This window comes from Panulirus ornatus, chromosome 63 (assembly GCF_036320965.1).
Source record: "Panulirus ornatus isolate Po-2019 chromosome 63, ASM3632096v1, whole genome shotgun sequence".
NCBI lineage: Eukaryota > Metazoa > Arthropoda > Malacostraca > Decapoda > Palinuridae > Panulirus > Panulirus ornatus.
The window spans coordinates 29,145,871-29,167,411 of record NC_092286.1 but is presented as its reverse complement, the minus strand read 5'-3'; the positions used below and the strand labels follow the sequence as shown (position 1 = coordinate 29,167,411).

At 38.8% G+C, this 21,541-nt stretch overlaps 1 protein-coding gene across 7 annotated transcripts in view; it reads right to left on the bottom strand.

Moving 5' to 3' along the window:
- The window catches only part of LOC139745975 (enhancer of mRNA-decapping protein 4-like), a 188,591-nt gene that overhangs the window by 59,908 nt on the left and 107,142 nt on the right, over window positions 1–21,541 (bottom strand). For 5 of the 7 annotated variants that reach the window (XR_011712036.1, XM_071656723.1, XM_071656721.1 and 2 more), the window contains 6 exons: window positions 20,247–20,339; window positions 12,731–12,850; window positions 7,801–7,935; window positions 5,733–5,885; window positions 5,452–5,576; window positions 1,465–1,580 (listed from right to left, as the gene is read on the bottom strand). Coding sequence is in view for 6 of the 7 variants with exons in the window: in XM_071656723.1 (XP_071512824.1) it covers window positions 1,465–1,580; window positions 5,452–5,576; window positions 5,733–5,885; window positions 7,801–7,935; window positions 12,731–12,850; window positions 20,247–20,339 (742 nt within the window). In the remaining variant the exon portion in view is untranslated. The remainder of the gene's footprint in view (window positions 1–1,464; window positions 1,581–5,451; window positions 5,577–5,732; window positions 5,886–7,800; window positions 7,936–12,730; window positions 12,851–20,246; window positions 20,340–21,541) is intronic. The other 2 variants (XM_071656725.1, XM_071656726.1) reach the window with 1 other exon arrangement.

Sequence of the window (21,541 nt, the reverse complement as noted above, 5' to 3'; positions counted from 1 at the left end):
CAGGAGTAGTGCTACTCCTTCCCTTGCTCTTGCCCTCTCACTAACCCCTGACTTTACTCCTAAGACATTCCCAAACCACTCTTCCCTTTTACCCTTGAGCTTCGTTTCACTCAGAGCCAAAACATCCAGGTTCCTTTCCTCAAACATACTACCTATCTCTCTTTTTTTCTCATCTTGGTTACATGCACACACATTTAGACACCCCAATCTGAGCCTTCGAGGAGGATGAGCACTCCCCGTGTGACTCCTTCTTCTGTTTCCCCTTTTAGAAAGTTAAAATATAAGGTGGGGAGGGTTTCCAGCCCCCCCGCTCCCGTCCCCTTTAGTTGCCTTCTACGACACTTGAGGAACGTGTAGGAAGTATTCTTTCTCCACTATCCCCAGGGATACCATCTAAACGCCTTTTCTCTCTTTCACAAGCAACTTTACTGCTTCATCGCACCACTCACTACTTTTTATAATTTGCCCACCTCCCACCTTTTACATGCCACATGCATCTCTCACACATGTCATCAATGCTTCCTCATCTATTTCCTTGGCTTGATTTACTCTCACCTTTTGCCCTTCTACACTCAATCTCTCCAAGTATTTCTTCACACAAGTGTCAATTCCAAGCTCACTTACACTCTTCTCACCCATAATGTTTATTCTTTTGCTAAAACCTCAATAAATCTTCACCCTTGTCTCCATAATGAAATGACCAGACATACTACAAACTGCTTATCTAAGTACATTTACATCCAAAAGTCTCTTTCATACATTTACCAATTAATGTGTAATCCAATAATGCCCACTAATGATCTTTCCTACTCAGATACTTAAACTCGTGTATGTCACTTCTTTTAAACCAGATATTTCCAATCACTAGTCCTTTTTCTGCACAGAAGGCCCCAAGCTGATTACCATTTACAATCACTTTACTGAATATCCCATGCCCACCAGTCATACCCTCAACTGCCACATTACACAACTTCACATTCATATCACCCATCACTAATACCCAGTCTCTTGCATCAAAACTGATGACATGCTCACTCAACTACTCCCAAAACACTTGCCTCTCATGACCTTTCCTATGGCCAAGTGCATAAGCATTAATAATCATTCATCTTCACCTTACACTTTCATTTGTACCCAAATCAATCTAGAGTTCACTCCTTAAACATTTTCACATACACCCAAAAATCCTGCTTCAGCAGTAGTGTTACTCCTTCCTCAGCTCTTGTCCTATCACACCAACCCCTGACTTTGCTCCTAAGACTTTTCCAAACCATTCCTCCCCTTTACCCTTGAGCTTTGTTTTACTCAGAGCCAGAATATTCAGGTTTCTTTCCTCATACTACCTATCTCTCCTTTCTTCTCATCTAGGTTACATCAAAACACATTCAGACACCCCAGCCTGAGACTATGAGGATGATGAACACTCCCATCATGGATCCTTCTTCTGTTAAACCTGATACTCACTCTTGAATGAATAACTTTGTTTACAGCATCTATAACTTGACCTTCTGTGGTCTTCAGCAGCCCATGAATCTCTTGGGATACACGTGACTCTACGGGCTCCAGGCTCTTCATGACTCCTGTTGGAACATGATTAATTATCATCAAACATTTTGACACAGTATTTGATGAAAGCATTACTAATACTTTCAACAATGTATAACCAAAATGAAGATAATCTTAGTACATAGATAACAATCTCAGTACACAGTCCTATTTACTAGAGTATTACAATGTATAAACATTTTATTACTATGTACATAAGCTTTTCACATTAAAAAACTAAAGATGCAGGCCAAATCTTAATCCTCTATGTGCTCCATGACGCATATGCAGACAATGAGAAATTTTGCATTCACTTCTCCACTTTGTGCATAAAATTTCAATTCCTGAATCAGTCACCTCTGCCTCAAGGTGATATACACAGCACTAACGATGTTAGTGGTATCCCATGCATTGTTAGCAGGTGCTACAGCCTAAACATTGTTCATATACTGTTCAGTCAATATGGATATGTCAAGGCCAGTTCATAATCAATATGGGGATGTTAAGGAGGCCAATACAAAGTCTGCATACTCACATTACATTATGGTTTTTGAAGATGAGACACTCATAAGATAAAAAGATATTGCAGATGGAAACCTTCAATAATCATGATTATTTAAGCCAAAAACACTTCTAAAAGTGATATACGTCTCACTGCATATGCTTGAGAGTACTACTCGAGTACTTCATATTCCTGACAGAGGAACAGAAAAAGTTAAAGGCAGCATTGCCAACCCTGAATCACAAGCAAATGGGAGAGTCATCCCACCCAAAGCTTTAAAGAAAAGTAATATATGGAAAGGCAAGAAAAAAAGGTTGAAAAAAACAAAAGATGTTCAGAAAGAAAAGACTTTTGCCAAATCCTGTCAAATGCTTTGGAGGTGTGAAGGACAAGTCACCACAATCCCTAGGAGAAGAGGATCCAAGTAGATCACCAGTAGACTTTGCATTACAAAAGCCATAACAGTCATCAAAAAGCAGGAAATGGGATTCCAAGTGTTTGAGCAAACAGGAATGATGAAGAGCTTCAAAGACAAAAGACAGCAGAAGTCAGAGCAGTGAAGCAATAGTTGGTGGGGTTGGACTACTCTCCTTTCTTTACCTTATCAATGCTATGAGCATTATTTGGGACCTAACATAGCAGGGTACTACTGGCACCAATCTACACACATAATTTCTCATTACTAGTTGAATTCTTTCTGTGTAGTAGGTTCTATCGGCTGACCACAGAAGGCAGTCCAAAGAGAGAATGAGTCACTGGTGCTGCCAGAAGTTTTCTGTAATCCACTAGTGACCAAAAGTGGATGGTCACATGCTGCATCTTGGGACTCCTCAAACATAGCATAAACCACATCGCCCCTGCTGCCCGTACTTAGGAATGATTAGCCATTCCAGTAAATAATGTTATTTTCCCAACTACAGAAGTCTTAATTCATCTGAAAAAATTATGGTTTTCATATTTATTGAGCACCTACACAAAAAAAAATGCACACGGGAAAGAAAAACAAAAAAAAAGCGCATGCCAAAAAGGATAAGGATGGAATACATTAAAGCACACTTCTAAGATGGAAAGGTTTGGGTTTTAGACAGACAAAATAGGCGAGGAAGGATCAAAGCTATCTCAGAGGCAAACTCCTTTAAGACTCAATGGGGTGTGGAATTTGGGCCACACACTGTCCACACAAAACAGGGTTAGCACTCTAAAGAACTTGCACAAGAAAAAATAGGAAAGAGCACAGGCAGAGGGCAACTCTAGCGCAGTGTTGACTGAAGCTCCTATCTACTGTGTCTACCTAATGTTTCAACCTACTACTTCTGCTTAATGCTCCTACCTAATGTACCTATCAACCACATCTAGCTCATGTCCCCACCCACTACTTCTATCTATTACTCCTACCATTTTACCAAAAGGCATGGCTAATACACAGCACTCACCACATGAAGAACGAGCTGTGTGAGTTAAGAGATGCCAAGTGTTATGTGTGACAAGGAGAGAATGTACATTTGTAAATAGAATGCCATAAGTCCACGTGTGGATGAAGCAGAAAGAAACAACAGCTACCTAGGCCAAAGAAGTGTAACATGACAACCATTGAAGCACTGGCTCACTACACAGCCACACCATGATCTCTTCTGATACCCAGGCAGGTACTAACAATAATATACCTCCCAGTAATATACGACCTACTTTACCTAACATAAACAATTCTTATCCCAACAACTGTATATATGATATACATAAGGAGCACTAAAAAAGATTTATGTACATCCTGAACTTAAAATTCTGAAATCATACTATGCTTGCTTAAAAAAAAATTTCAGGTATTGACCAAACTTAATGCCCTGAGGTCTTGAAGGGATGGTAGCTATGCTTTACTCCGAAAAAGAAATCTATAAATTTGCCACATGATACCTTCATCAAGATACTAAAATACTCATGTGTTGCCAACAAAAACTATAGTAAAATCAATGCATAGTGGGTTACTACGTTTTTACACAGGCATGAGTCTCTGCCAATCTGCCAGTGAGGTTACCCAACAATTTCAGCAGCTTCAAGGATGTGCTATAATCAGAAGGGAAATGGTGGACTCATTTGGAGTGAAAAGTTTATCAACAAGATTGTACTCCTTTTTCCAAATAACAATCATATAACCTCATTTTAGATAAATTTCCATTGCAGTGTAACCTCATGCAGGAGAGTCTGGTAACATGTGGTTAGCAAAAGTGTGAACATTAACATAATATAAGGAATTCAAAGGAAACCACCATAAGACAGATAACGAATTATGAATAGCAAGCATTCAAGTTATCAATTTCCATGTGCTATCAAAATGTAATAAACCTGCAAGAAGCAGTCATAAAGGTTTCATCTCTATAAAAGACACCAAAGAATAATGAGCACCCTCCTTCAGTAATGTTCCAAAGCAGCCATGTTTACCAAAACTAATCCTATTCCACATCCTGCTTCGTGCAGAAGAGGCATAAACAACTGTAGGAAGTCATCGAAAACTTAACAATCAATTCCATGGCTAAAAAACTGCATTAAGGATGAGCATCATTTCATCGATACAGGGCTAATCCAATGAAGCACTGAGTGAAGTTATCAGACTGAACAAATAGTCTGTAAACTTTTCACTCATGCTGCTGATGCACTGGTACTTGCTCATCAGCAAAGCTTCTGAAATTCTTCATATCTATTCATAATTACCCCCAAGACCTATTTCTAGGAGAGGGTCCTGTTATTACCTATGATCTCTTTCCTGACCTTCCTGCAGTCCAAGGGTGTATTACTTCCAGCAGCAGGGATATTCATCTCCTTTGTAGTGAGACGTTCTTTGACAGGACTATACTCCTGACAACATTTTCACAAAAGACAACTATTCACTCGTGGTATACTCTTGATCAGGCAGGCTTTACACCTCTGGTGTATCTTAATTTGGCAAACTTTTCACTCATGGTATAATCTTGATCAAGTAGAGTCTAGTAACTCCCACACATGGTATAATCTTGATCATGCAGAGTCTAGTAACACGAAGATTCTTAATGATAAGTTACCGAAATACTGCATAAGAAACGACTAATCTCAAACAACAAATGCCTGAATGAATGAATAATTTGGACATACTCTGATGGGTTAAGAGTAACCAATACCACCAACTGGTGAGAAGTACAGTAACGCCCCATAAATGCTGAATAAGATGGTGGAATATTAGTAACTATCATAAATAATATAAAAAAAAAATTTCCTCCAATTTCAATCTAACTGGGCCTGAATGAATGCTAACAGCCAAAATTTCCTGGCTAGCAATTAGAGTCATTATAGCAACACTGCATCTTTCAATTTATGACATCAAACCAAACTTGCAATTCCTTTAATACAGGCTGTACTGAAGTACAGAAACTTACCGGGTAATACTATAGTATGTAATTCATTTCTCAGCGTGGCTTCAACTACAGGCCTGAGTGATGCAGCCACAACACGAGGAAGTTCCATCTGGACCTGTGACTGTGCCGACTTAACTTCTTCAACCCTAAATTTGGAAAGAAAACATTTAATTTACCTATGATATTGAAACTTAAAAATACAATACACATATAATCAATCAGAGACTGAATTTTTTTGGAAAAGGTGTTCTCCATGATGAATGTCAAAGTATGATAAAAAGCTCTGTTCAATTGCAGCTTACTGTTTGGCAAGCTGGTTAACCTGCTGAATTGCTTTGTCGAGTTTGCTAATAAGTGTGCGAGTCTGTGACATTGCTTCTTTGTTTTGCTCTCTGTTTAAGTTGACACAAGTCATCATCAAGTTCCGCAACTCAGCTATTTCTGCAGCATTCACTCTGCAAGTAGGTGTAGATTAGAAAATTATCATCCAACATATAAATAAAAATCACAATCAGATATGTGAAACCTGGTGAGAAAAAGCAGTACACTCATGTTTTCAAAAACAACAGAATACAAAATACAGCACAATTTGACAATTCAGAGAAGCTTCAAAATACATGCTGAGACAAATGCCTTTACAACTGCTATGTTTCATTAACCACAGTATTAGTATAAACAATTTAAAGGGCAAATTTGTCAAATCATATCTTTATTTCAAATCACCATTCCCATTCAAGCGAAGTAGCAGCAATAAAAAACATATACAGTGATGGCCTTATTTGCACCCATCCAGTCTCTGACTGTCATGAAGAATATACCAAAACCAAAGGCAAAAATCCACAGCCAAACATCAGACTACTTCATGGCATATCTCGACCAAATCATACACCCTGAATAGCCCACTCACAGTACATCACCCCCTATATATAACAGTAATCCTAATTCATTTCATTTAATGCATGCCTCTCATCATCCCAATACTTATGCTCCTATACGTAAAACCTGCCTCCAATCCATCATTCAATCTCCTTCCTACCTTCACCATCCTCCTTAGCCCATCTAATCAGTCTTTCATCATTCGTTCATTCTATATGCCTGGACCATTCACCTCTATGCCCTGGTCAACCCTCTCAATCATACTTTGCTTACTAAAATGCCTACCTCAGATACTGTTATTCCTCACATGATCAACATTTATCACATCCTACGTGCATGTCCTTACTTAAAATATGTCATGTCTCGCAGTCAGCGTTCCTGACTGTGAAGCATTAATCAGCCACATAGGATCAAGCACATAGGTTCGAATCCAGGTTGAGGCAGTTGGTCCACACTCAATCCAGCTGTTCATCCACCTCTAGGGGTTGGTCGATAAAATGGGTACCTGGCTCAGGTTAGGGTGTATGCTAAGTGTAAAGGAGATGGCTTTGATTAGGACCTCAGTTGCCTGTGCCATCTCAGCTAACTTAAGAAAAAGAAAAAAAAGAATGTGGCAACTGGTAAAGATGAAGTGAAAAGGAGCTGGAGTAGTATTTCATTGAAGGATTGATGAATGAGTTTGATGATAAGGTAGCAGGTGTAGTGTTTTTGGGTAAGGGTGGTAAGCAAAGCGAGAGAGTCATGAAGAGTGGTTTGGCGAAGAAAGAAGAGATGGTGAAAGCCTTCCATATGATGAAATGTGGCACAGTGGCTGGAGTGTATCGAATTGCAGATTTCTTGAAAAAGGGAGTGACCGTATCGCTGACTGGTTAGAGAGGACTTTCAAAATATGTATGGATCATGGCAGGATTGGTAAAATGAAATGCATGTATAGTGCCACTGTGTCAAAAAAAAGGGAAAAAAAAGCCACCGTGTAAAAGCATGAGGGATAAAGGCGAGTGTTCAAACCACAAAGGAAAAAGGTCTGCAGAGCCTGGATGTGGAAAGGGAGCTGTGGTTTCAGTGCATTACACATGAAAGCTAGAGATTGAGTGTGAGCGAATGTGGCCTTTTTTGTCTTTTCCTGGCGCTACCTCGCTGTGTGTGTGTGTGTGTGTGTGGGGCCAATTTCCTGAGTGGAGGGGTGGTGACGGGATTGGATGAAGGCAGCAAGTATGAATATGTACGTGTGAATATATGTATAAGTCTGTGCATGTATATGTAAGTATATGTTGAAATGAATATGCACGTATATGTGCGTTTATGTACATACATGTGTATGTGGGTTGGTTGGGCCATTCCTCGTCTGTTTCCTTGTGCTACCTCAGTGACACGAGAGACAGTGATTAAGTATAATAAATGAAAAATAATAATAATAATAATACAAGATATGCAAGAATAAAAAAAGAAAAGAGTATTGAAATAAATCCATGAAGTCATATCTATCTCACTTACCCTGAAGTCATGGGGCCATTGAGTTGCGACTGGTCAATACTAGCTGCTTTTTTCACTTCAGGAGCACATCTGCTTGTTGGTTCTAATTTGCAATTCACAGAATTATAGTTTCTTGATCGTATGGATTGGAGATTACTGAAAGTACAAATAAGAATCATAATCACAATAATCATAAGAAAACACATTACATAAAAAGTTGATAAGGCATGATTGACTTTTCATATTGTTACAAAATCTAAAATTATGCATTCAGTCAAATCAACTCTTTGTATCTTAAATCTAAAATACAACCTGAAAAGAGTTAAATCACCCAAATGCTGTTCAAAATGTGTTACTGCACTGGAGTAATGTCGAGTACTCAATCAGTGTTGTGCTGTGACAATTCTGAAATACTCATGTTAAGGAGTGCTAGAGCAATGACATTACACACCCACATAATGCAGATGGAGGCAACCAAATTCAACATACTCAAAATGGCTGGAAAAGAAAAACATACAAATCCACCACTCTGGTCTAAAGGGAATAGAACGAAGACACAGCGAAAGCACTAGAGGAGCATTTAGATAACATCATAAGGTTGAATAAAAGAAACCATTAACATAAGTACTGCACAAGGTAAAGCAGTCCTGGGAAGCTTGTTATGAAAGACCTTAACTGTAATGCTGTGGTTCCCATAGACACTCAAAGCACGCATGAATATACAACAGCCTATTCTCTTCCTAAACCAGCAAAAAACATCATTACATACATGCACACACCCAGCCTCCCCCCTGCCACATGCATCTCTTGCATGTCATTCCATTCCTCACTAACTCCCCTGACTTCATTTGCTTTCACCTTCTGCCATTTTACAATCAATTTCTCCACATGTCTCCTCTCCAAGCTCACTTTCACCACTCTCTTTTTCCTGACATTGTCTCCTCTTTTTCAAAAACCTCTACAAATCATCACCCTCGCCTCTACAAGACAGTGATCAGACATCCCATCAGCTGCCCCTCTCAACACATTAACATCCAAAAGTCTTTCTCTTACATGCCTATCAATTAATATGAAATCTAATAATGCCCACTGACCATCTCTCTTACTCACATAATGTATACTTCTGTATATCTCTCTTTTCAATCCAAATATTCCCAATCACCAGTCCTTTTTTCAGCACACAACTCCATTAGCTTCTCACAATTTCCATTCAAAACACAGAAGACTCCAGCACTCCAATTATACCCTAAACTGCCATATCACTTACCCTCACATCTAAATTACCCATTACCTATATCTGGTCTCATACATCAAAACAGCTGACACTCACTAAGCTGCTCCCAAAACACTTGCCTTTCATGATCTTTCTCATGGTAAGGTGCATAAGCAACAATAATCACCCATCTCTTGCCATCCACTTTCAGTTTTAGCCACATCAATCTAAATTTACTTCCTTACACTCTATCACACACTCCCACCTCCTACCTTAGCTCTTGCCCTCATACCATTTCCTAACTTTACTCCCTAGACATTCCCAAACCATTCTTCTCCTTTGCCCTTGAACTCTGTTTCACTCAGAGCCAGAACATTCAGGTTTCTTTCCTCAAACGTACTATCTACCTCTCCTTTCTTCTCATCTTGATTACATCCACACACAATCAGACACCCCAGTCTGACCCTTCTTGGAAGATGAGCACTCCCTGCCTGGCTCCTGTTTCCTTTTAGAAATTAAATACAAGAGGAGGGTTTCCAGTCCCCTTCTTCTGCCCCCTTTTGTCACCTTCTATGACATGCAGGGAATACAGAGGTAGAATTCTTTCTCCCCTACCCTTGTGAAGGCCTATGAAGTAGCAAATACAGTGAAAATGAGCACTAAATCACTGTTAAAACCCTTGTGCTGAGCTACATAGAAGCAAATACAGTAAAGATGAGAAATAAAAGATGGCACAGGAGAAGCTGCATCTCTTTATATGAAAATGTTCACCAATGGCACAGGAGAAGCTGCATCTCTTTATATGAAAATGTTCACCAAATATTTTATTATTTATTATACTTTGTCGCTGTCTCCCGCGTTTGCGAGGTAGCGCAAGGAAACAGACGAAAGAAATGGCCCAACCCCCCCCCCATACACATGTATATACATACGTCCACACACGCAAATATACATACCTACACAGCTTTCCATGGTTTACCCCAGACACTTCACATGCCCTGCTTCAATCCACTGACAGCACGTCAACCCCGGTATACCACATCGCTCCAATTCACTCTATTCCTTGCCCTCCTTTCCCCCTCCTGCATGTTCAGGCCCCGATCACACAAAATCTTTTTCACTCCATCTTTCCACCTCCAATTTGGTCTCCCTCTTCTCCTCGTTCCCTCCACCTCCGACACATATATCCTCTTGGTCAATCTTTCCTCACTCATCCTCTCCATGTGCCCAAACCACTTCAAAACACCCTCTTCTGCTCTCTCAACCACGCTCTTTTTATTTCCACACATCTCTCTTACCCTTACGTTACTCACTCGATCAAACCACCTCACACCACACATTGTCCTCAAACATCTCATTTCCAGCACATCCATCCTCCTGCGCACAACTCTATCCATAGCCCACGCCTCGCAACCATACAACATTGTTGGAACCACTATTCCTTCAAACATACCCATTTTTGCTTTCCGAGATAATGTTCTCGACTTCCACACATTCTTCAAGGCCCCCAGGATTTTCGCCCCCTCCCCCACCCTATGATCCACTTCCGCTTACATGGTTCCATCCGCTGACAGATCCACTCCCAGATATCTAAAACACTTCACTTCCTCCAGTTTTTCTCCATTCAAACTCACCTCCCAATTGACTTGACCCTCAACCCTACTGTACCTAATAACCTTGCTCTTATTCACATTTACTCTTAACTTTCTTCTTCCACACACTTTTCCAAACTCAGTCACCAGCTTCTGCAGTTTCTCACATGAATCAGCCACCAGCGCTGTATCATCAGCGAACAACAACTGACTCACTTCCCAAGCTCTCTCATCCCTAACAGACTTCATACTTGCCCCTCTTTCCAAAACTCTTGCATTTACCTCCCTAACAACCCCATCCATAAACAAATCAAACAACCATGGAGACATCACACACCCCTGCCGCAAACCTACATTCACTGAGAACCAATCACTTTCCTCTCTTCCTACACGTACACATGCCTTACAGCCTCGATAAAAACTTTTCACTGCTTCTAACAACTTTCCTCCTACACCATATATTCTTAATACCTTCCACAGAGCATCTCTATCAACTCTATCATATGCCTTCTCCAGATCCATAAATGCTACATACAAATCCATTTGCTTTTCTAAGTATTTCTCACATACATTCTTCAAAGCAAACACCTGATCCACACATCCTCTACCACTTCTGAAACCACACTGCTCTTCCCCAATCTGATGCTCTGTACATGCCTTCACCCTCTCAATCAATACCCTCCCATATAATTTACCAGGAATACTCAACAAACTTATACCTCTGTAATTTGAGCACTCACTCTTATCCCCTTTGCCTTTGTACAATGGCACTATGCACGCATTCCACCAATCCTCAGGCACCTCACCATGAGTCATACATACATTAAATAACCTTACCAACCAGTCAACAATACAGTCACCCCCTTTTTTTATAAATTCCACTGCAATACCATCCAAACCTGCTGCCTTGCTGGCTTTCATCTTCCGCAAAGCTTTCACTACGTCTTCTCTGTTTACCAAATCATTTTCCCTAACCCTCTCACTTTGCACACCACCTCGACCAAAACACCCTATATCTGCCACTCTATCATCAAACACATTCAACAAACCTTCAAAATACTCACCAAATATGTACACATAAAAACAGTCTTAAATCATTACTTTTAATTTCTAAGAATGTAACATTCTACAATTTCATATGGGCAAAGAATCGTGCCTGAGAAAGGGTTAAGGCCCTCAATACTATCAGTACGGTCTCGAGTCACAGTGATGCCTACACAATATAATTAGAGAAACACTGTTTTACCATTTTGTCTATAATTACTTTGATACATATGTGCTGTCCTTATGAACATATTCATGTAAACTAAATTCTATAACATTCAAGCACACCTCAAGCAAATGATACAACTCCAGTGAGAAAAATAATGCACATGACGACATGAGAATGAATGAGTGAATGTGGTCTTTCTTTGTTTCTGATGCTACCTAACTAACATGGGAAACAGCAAAAAAAATATTTTTAAAAATCCTATTCAATTATTTCTAATTTCATTCCAACTTATATAGGATAGATCTAGTGCATATCGCCTCTCACTCCAGTTATCGATGTCCTTAATCAATGCTTAAGTGCTAAAATAAAGTAAGGTTTCCTCACTATTCCTGCAGTTCTCAATCAAGCTCTCTATACCACATTAACTTGTTACATACAGTTAACACCAAAATTCATACCTCAACCCCCACACATAAAATGCCTCCACACCACATAACCAGAAAGTAATATCCTGAAATACTAGAATTATATACTTCCAGCCCTTATCAATCCACTCTGTCTAAAATCATCCCATACATTCTAAAACCTCATAACAATGTTACAAATTTTACTTTGCCATCTGTAATTCCTTTAATCTTCTATTCTCCATTATCACTTCCCTTTATGTGCCTAGGTTTCCTCACTTGTGAGTTACTTTTATTTCCAACAGAAACTGATGACCATGGCTATACTAACTTCAGACGAAACAACTCACAAAATCTGTTAAGAAATGTTCAGTAAGATGCTTGTTGGTCCCAACAAAAGAACACACAGGCATACACTCGTCATGATGTAGTCAGCACAAAGTACCACCATGCTCTGAGGATGAGGAATTATGTACAGTATAAAACGTCTACAGATACAAAAATATCCTGACAAAAATCATGCAATTACCTCTGATGACCAGATGAGCTTGTTGTTCCAGGTGAGTCTGGGCTGACTGTCTTGCCTTTAATTTCAGCCTCAAGCTGAGCACATGTTAACTGGGCTGGCAGGGATTTTACCGATGCAAAACTAAGAGAAAAAGATTGCAGTAAATGCTGATGCCAAGGAGTGAACAAAACTAAAATGACAATGTGAAAACAAAAAGACCCATAAACAGCATCTGTATGAATGTTGTTTGCGACAATCAATTCATGAAATGTATGATTTTATGATATACAGTGCAGTGTGTGTGCACTTCATACATTTCGACCTTTCACTGTAAAACTACCAATTCTCAAACTTTAAATGGTGTACTAAAATGTAGTTTTGTCAATCAGTAAGTCCAAAAAATCTTTATGCAAAATGCAAGGTTTTTTCATACTTGATTGCCGTTTCACATATTAGCAAGGCAGTGCCAAGAACAGACAAAGAAAGGCAACATCCACTCACATCCATTCTCTAACTGCCATATGTAATGCACCGAAACAATAGATCCCTATCCACATCCAGGCCCCACAAACCTTTCCATGATTCACCCAAAATGCTTTACATGCCATGATGCAGTCCACTGACAGCACGGTGACCACAGCATACCATATCATTCCAATTCACTTTATCTATGCATGCCTTTCACCCTCCCATATGTTCACACCCCAATCACTCCAAACCTTTTGCCACTCCATCCTTCCATTTCTAATTTGTTCTCCTCATTCTCCTTGTTTTTTCCACTTCTGACACAAACATCTTCTGTCAACCTTTCTTCACTCATTCTCTCTATGCACTCACATTATTTCTGCACAACCTCTTCAGCATTCTCAACTCCAATCTTTTATCACTCATCTCTCTTACCCATTCATTACTCAATCAAACCATCTCACACCACATACTGTCCTTTGATACTTCATTTCTAACTCATCCACCCTTCTCCACACAGCCTTATCTACAGCTTTTGCCTTGCACCCATGTAATACTGTTGGGACTACTAAACCTTCAAACATACCCATCTATGCCTTCCCAGATAACGTTTTCTCTTTCCACATGTTTTTCAGCACACCTAGAACCTTTAACCTCTTCACTGTTCAGAATGTAGGTACTTAACAAAAAGTTCTGTTTACTATCACACATAAAATAATCTAAATTCCAAAATAAATCTTTCCTCTCACTACCTCCTTTTCAAAGGACTCTGAAAAAAAAATGTTTCTCCTCACAGTACTAAATCAGTAAAAGAGGCAATAAATATACTATTTTCTTCTCTCTCTTGATTCATGGAGTCAACTGTGTGGTTTACTATATCAAGGGAGGCAAAGTGCATATATATACGTGTTCATGAAATTAAAATCAAATATTCATAGTACCTAAAAAGCAAAAGAAAGAAATGGGAAAAGAAACCTAACAGATCTGCGATATCCATTAATCTTTCAAAAATGCTGTCTAAAAAATAACATCTCATGACTATTGTTTTAGATTACAGTCTAATTAAACCTGTACAGCTCTTCAAGTCAAGTATGAACCTTTTCCACAACAAATGCGAAAGTTTTGATAAAAGCAAAATCTTTAAACTAATTATCATATACCTATGATTTCTTTTGAAACTGAACCTAAGATTTTTTATTCTGAGTGCTACAGTACTGCACTTCTGTCTCAGATTTCCATACATACATATTCTAAATGACTTGCCAGAAGTGTAGGAGTTTTCCATACATACATATTATTGATGAAATACTAGAAGTGCAGGAGTTTTTCACACATATACATATTCTCAGTGACTTGTTAATCTAAGACAGCTATTCTCCAGCAAGTGAACTTTCTGGTCCTCTTTGATGCTGCTTGTCAGAGGGACACTTCCTGTTCTTCTGGATAACAAAAGGCATCGCCATACATAATGATACTCTCAGTTCACCAGCATGTGCAGCTAATGTACAATTATACAGAATCTGCACATACCATAATGCTCTTCACTAGTTTCCAAATTGGAATATTACAGGATGTGGAATAGTGTGACTCTCATATCACAAGCAAAACTGACTGTACAGTAAAACAGTTAACTTCACATGCCCATAAAATTCTTTTCCCTGCATTATTTTACAATAGATCCACAACTAAAGGCCTACTACATACACCTAAACTCCATTTGATCCTTTACACATTTCTACATATATCTTAAAAACTCTTTTGCAATTCTCTTTCACCTCTAATCTTTGTCTTTTATGACAACATTAACATAGAAGAACCACCACTTAGACCACCCGATCCTTCAAACATAGCTGTGACACAATGTCTCTGCCTTCTGTTGCTTGATGTCCTCGTACTTTATCTACCTACTCTTTCAATGCCTACTCTCTTCTACTTGCTGCTCTCATACATAACTGCAGACATACCATATTCTTTTCATGCATTTTGACTTACAGGTTCAGGCAAAAAAAAAAAAAAAAAAAAAAAATCTAGAGATAACTATACAAAAATAAAAAAAATTTCAATGGATGTTTTGAGCACTGTCGTCTGGTCTTCAACACCTGAGGGTGTAGAGATGGTTAGCAAATAAAATGTCTGGAAATTACTTTGCAGCCATCACTCGGCTCTGATGAGGAGAAACAATATATATGATGCAGATAACAAATTCATAACAAGTCTTTCAAAATGCAAGAAACATACTGCAATGATAAGAACAAAGTAAGAAATACTTCAAGACTAGCATCAATGTAATATGCTATAATAAAAAAGCATGTAGCCAAATAAATGAAAGAAAACTTCATTTCCACAACTACGCGACACTTCATATACAGACCTGATGGTTTCCGCCAGGTATACATTGAAGTGAAACACCAAATGGCAATATTTCAAAGTAAACAACATTAAACTCTTACACTGTTACATTTCAAGTTCCTCTTACTGAATTATAAAAAGATTTATAACTGGGTAACTCTTACTAATAGCCATGACGTACGATATCTCTTTATGTAACTGAAGTGTATGAACCAAAAAACAGAAACCATTAATGAAGTTTTTCACATATCAGAACAATACATGAAAAGTTCTAAAGAATAAAGAGCTTTTTCTGTGTCTGAACAACTAACGAAATATGGAGAAACATGCCTATCAAAACAAGAGGTCATAGGGTCATAAAGTAGTTCAACATGAAATACAGAAATTGGTTTCTGGGCCGAGACTCACTTCTATGCCTAAGCAAAGCCAACAAAAAAGTGGCTCCAAGGTTACCTGTCCAAGCTCACTCAAATATAAAAGTAAAGGAAAATCTTCAATACAACTCATTATCATGACCATCACAGTTAATAACTATAAGGTGGTAATTTCTAACAATGAAAATAATGTAAACAAATTCATCCTCAGTTAGTTCCTGTGTAGGCTTAAAACTAATCATCTCATGATTAAAACCCTATCTTTTGAGCTTGACAGCAAGCTAGTGACACAGCTCCCAAAACCAGAGATGCAGTCCATACATGTGATGGAGGTCTCAAATTCTGTTACCTATCTACAATCATACACTTCCATCGAGTATCAGAGGGATACTCAATCAAATATGAATGCTCACTATGGTACGTTAACCAACAGACAAACATTTGCATGGGTACTGAAACATTCCAAGAGAAACACAAGGAATCTGAAATACTGGAAAAGAAAACCTTGGAGGAAAAAAGAAAAAAAAAACCTGCTGACAAGTCTATCTCCATGTCATTCTCAAATTTGTTCCAATTTACACATGTTATATCAGTGCATACATATGTACTGCTTCTCAGTTTACTCAGATATATCCTGAAGTGTCTACTATACTTAAGTGAAGGACAGGCTTCAAGACTACTAATAAACTTTTTAATAATTCACACAGCATGCTATGTGATTTCATAAAGCAAGATTAACATTACTGTTCGCTTTTCCATATTTCTGTACACAATATTCTTCCACTGCACTCAACTGGTAACCTATTCTAAAATGTCTTTACTCTCCAATTCTCAACTTATAATTCAACATCTGTCGATCTCTTTCACAGTTTGTACCTTCAACTATATTATTACCAAAGACTTTTTCACCAACTAACCAAGCCATAAATCTTTCACAGTGCTACTGTCCTCTGGGAGTTTCATACACCTTTCTAAATAGCACATTAAACCACAAATCCATCTCACACCTTCATTCTTTAACCTTATGTACTTTCCAATACTCTGACAATTCAACCATGGCAACCTATCTACAACACATAACTGCTCCTATCTTTTAACAGAGATATCTGTAAAACAAGTCAACCCCTGACAACTAGCATTCATCCCAGCTTCTAAGGATGGGGATGAGGGCCTTTGGTCTGCATTTATGTACTTAACCTTGTATGCATGAATATGGAGCTAAAGATGAGGGAGAGATAAAAAGTTCTTATCGGATCATTTTGTTACATATACATCTGTTAATGCTGTGTTTGTTGGAGGTGGGAGGATCGATGAGTATAGATTGTTGAAATATGAAGCAGGGATAAAATCTTTATTTTGACTTGGAAGCTGGTGGTTAGTCATGAAATGGCTTAGATAGGAAGGTTTGCACAGAACTGAGTACTTAGCATATTGACATAAGATTGCATTAGGAGGACTTTGTTTCACTCTGTAGGAATTGAGTTTTTGCTATCCAGCCAGTGATTGTTCAGAGTCCATCTGGGTGCTGGTGTTATATCTATTTTTCATTAGGCACATTACCAAACTTATAAGAAGTTTAGAGTGGAGTGAAAAAATTGTTTGTACTGGATATTCTAGGATTCATTTTCTTGTCCAAATTTGGTACCACTTAGTGTTTTGATGGCATTTGGTTTGCTTGCTACTTTTGCGTTGAGATTTGTGGTGAAGGGAGCGAATGTCATTGCCCACTATGTGTGATGACCAGAATAGTTGGTATGTTGTCAAGTGGGAGTAACTGAAAATTCGAGGTAAGCAAAGGCTGCAGGTTGAATTTATGTCTGTCTGGGATAAGAAGAGTGATAAAGACTTTTGTGGAGTTGCGAAATTTCTGTTCTGGGTGAGCCACTGTTTAACAGTATGATGTAAAGTTGCATGTCTGTTGCTGCTTCACTAGTAATGTGATTGTGAGGTTATCTGCATATGAAATGACCTTCACATAGGGGTCTTGAGGAGGTTATAGGAAAAACTATAATATATACATAATCATTTATCAATTACACAGACATAACATTATCCTATTTATCTATCTATAGCTCTGATGCCTATTTCCTTTGGGAACTTCTATCAATGGGGTGGCCACGGCAAAAGTCTCTCCACTTATCCCTGTCATTTACATGCCTCCCTCTCGTACATAATTCCAAGCATTCTTCCACCATTTTCTCCCTTCAGTATTCTTCCATACAATTTCCCCACGTCACAGGTGGTGTTCATCTCACATCAACCTCTTTAATTGTACTATTGTACATTCTCCTTGTAAAATCCCAGTTTTGCATTCTTTCCACAAGCCCAAACCACCCAAAAGTATTACATTTCACCTACTCTACTACTCCACAAGTCATTCCCTTTGCATTCTCTGCTATATACTGGAAATGCCCTGGTGGACATCGTTACCACTTGCTATCAAATGATGTTGCTAGTGAGTGGCTGCTCATTAGAATGATCATTCTCTATTGCTGCTGACAGTTTCTGAAACATTTTTACTTTTCCTTGTTTATAACATCCATTTTTATCATAGTACAATCATTGCAAACAAGAACATCACAAATTATAATAGAAACATTTACAAACCATTCACAACTAACCTCCACACCTTTGGTTCAACTTGCAGGCAATGACCGGGCCCCCACAATGGCACCCTTCATACTGACAGGATGAGACAAACTGAGCTTTAGTCTCCTCAGCTAGTTTCTGATGATACTTTTGATATTTTTTCTAAGGTCTTAAGCAACATGAGGCAGGTGGAGTTTTCTAATAACCCTAAATTTTTTCTTTAAATTCTTATCCCAAAACAATACAATATCATATGATTCATATGATACTTTGGGTAAGGCTGCACAACTATGGCAGGACTGTCTAAAGGGTCTGTATTGAAGAAAATATACATTTTCAAATTAATTCTGATCATATTTTTAGCTATTTTTATTTATCATTATACTTCGTCGCTGTCTCCAACGTTAGCGAGGTAGCGCACGGAAACAGACGAAAGAATGGCCCAACCCATCCACATACACATGTATATACATACACGTCCACACACGCTCATATACATACCTATACATCTCAACGTATACATACATATACACACAGAGACATATACATATATACACATGTACATAATTCATACTGTCTGCCCTTATTCATTCCCAGTGCCACCCTGCCACCCATGAAATGACAACTCCCTCCCCCGCATGTGCGCGAGGTAGCACTAGGAAAAGACAACAAAGGCCACATTCGTTCACGCTCAGTCTCTAGCTGTCATGTATAACGCACCGAAACCACAGCTCCCTTTCCACATCCATATTCACTTGGACACGTGGCTGATTCATCATGTGTTAACATCATTTACAATACTACCATCTCCAATAACAAAATGGTTCCACTGCATCAGATCTGAAATCTTTCTTCTAATATCATCTGACATGTCAAACTCTGATCCTCTCTCTCTATGCATCTATCTATTTCTTTTACATACTACGTGTACTTTCAACTGCATTTCTGTACATCTTCTAGGCCAACCCATCATCTGCCACATATTCAGCATGACCAGTTTATCTTAAAACAAGACTCATCCAATGTGCCTTTCTCATAACTTTTTAACACACATTCTTTTCATATCATTCTCTATTCTAGCCATCCTCTTATCTCCAGCTACACTGCAAAAGTTATCCTTATTTGCTCCTCTTGTATTTCATCTGTCCTAACCTGTATAAGCCTGGACTTCCCATCCATGCATCAGAGCTAAAAGTGCTCATCCATGCAACCTTCTTGCACACTCTATACCTAAATTTTTCCAGTCATAAAAAGTTTCAGGGCACTTCCAATATTTTTCCCTTGCAAGGATGTACCCTTGACATCCCCATGAACATCCTTCAGGAACTTCAAGACCAAATACTCATAATCATCCATATCTTCCAGCTCTTCACTATTCATAATGACATCACACCAAAACATTTAATCTTTCAAAAACCAATACTGCATTGCTGCCACTTCAGATTGCACTTCAAATTTACCATAAACATTAGTCATTATTCTCTATTCTACTGCTAAATTTCTCACACGTCAATCCCAAATCACTGGTCTGAGAGGACAGGAATGGGGTCAACTTTAAGTCAGCTCTAGAGTCTGGTGCCTGTGAGGATAATTCACGAGTTTGCTATTATACAGGTACTAGACTTCTTTGCAGCCTCAAAATTTCTCTTTACTTTGCTGCAAGCAAATTCATAGAATTAAATACACAGAATTGATGAAAAGGGCAATACCTAAGCTCATCTTCAGGATGCATTTTAGAAAGTCATGGGGTAATCACATACCTGCCCTCCTTTTCTGACTGCATGATAAGAGAACTCCATGGTGGTGAAGTACCAACTGGATAAAGGCTTCTTAGAAGTGGCATGGCACTGAATCTAAGAAACGAGTTATAATTATCAGTACTTTTGACATAATATATATCTACTATACTGTGAGATGATGGATAACTATCAGTACAGTATACAGTCACTAGTGGTGATAAAGGCTACCACACCGAGTTGCAAAAAGATTTTCTCTTTTATATCATATTCATGTGAGCCAAGACAGGATATTATACACTTGTTGCACCTCTGCTCACTGTCAAATGCAGAAAACAGATGCCTAGAAATACCTTTCCCACACTTCAAGGACTGAAAAAGAGCTTGGAGATGTTATATTGGGAATTTTATTCCACTAACATGTGGAATAAATGTGGTAAAAGGAGAGTTAATAAAAGAAAGGTAAGAGGGTGAGTGGTTTACAGTGAAGTTGGGTTTAATCTGTTGATGGACTAGGTGACCAGGAAGGTGAATGCACTGCTATTAGAGCAAGGGGTGAGTCTACAGTAAGCCAGGAGTTGGAGGAGCCTGGGCGGAGAATCAATTGCTGTTTGCAGATGACAAGGCTCTAGTGGTAGACTCATAAGAGATATTCAAGAAGTTTGAGATAAAATTTAGAAGAGTATGCAAGGGAAAATGCTGAGAGTAAATGTCAACAAAAGTAAGAGGATGAGGTACAGTAAGGGAAGGAGACAGGATGGTTTGAGAGTAAGTCTGAATGGGGAGTAACTGAAGGGGTGCTTTTGATACCGGGGAAGGGGCATGGAGGCAGATGAAACCATGGGGGATAAGGTGAGTCATAGCATGCAATGAGGAGCATGTAGAAGGGGTGGTCAGTGTCTGCTAAAGGAGAGATGGGTATGTTTGAGGGAACAGTATTCCAGACAGTGTTGTACGGATGTTAGTCATGAGCTAAATATGCAAAAGAATGGAAGAACATTGATGATCTGGAAATGAGATGACTAAGGACAATATGTGGTGTCAGTTACGTTGATCATGTAGGGAATATTGGCATAAATGAGAGGCGTGGAAATCAGAGAAGTCTGACTAAGAAAGCTGGCGAGGGCATGCTTAACAGGTATGGATAAATGATAACAATGTGAAGACTTATCAAAAGGATCTACATGCCAGAAGTGGAGGAAGGTTGAAAGGGGGGATGACCAAGAAGGATGAAGTGCTTGAGGCTTTGCAGAATCAGGGCCTGAACACAGAGGAAAGTGATACGAATGTATGGGATAAAATACACTGGAGTGATGTGG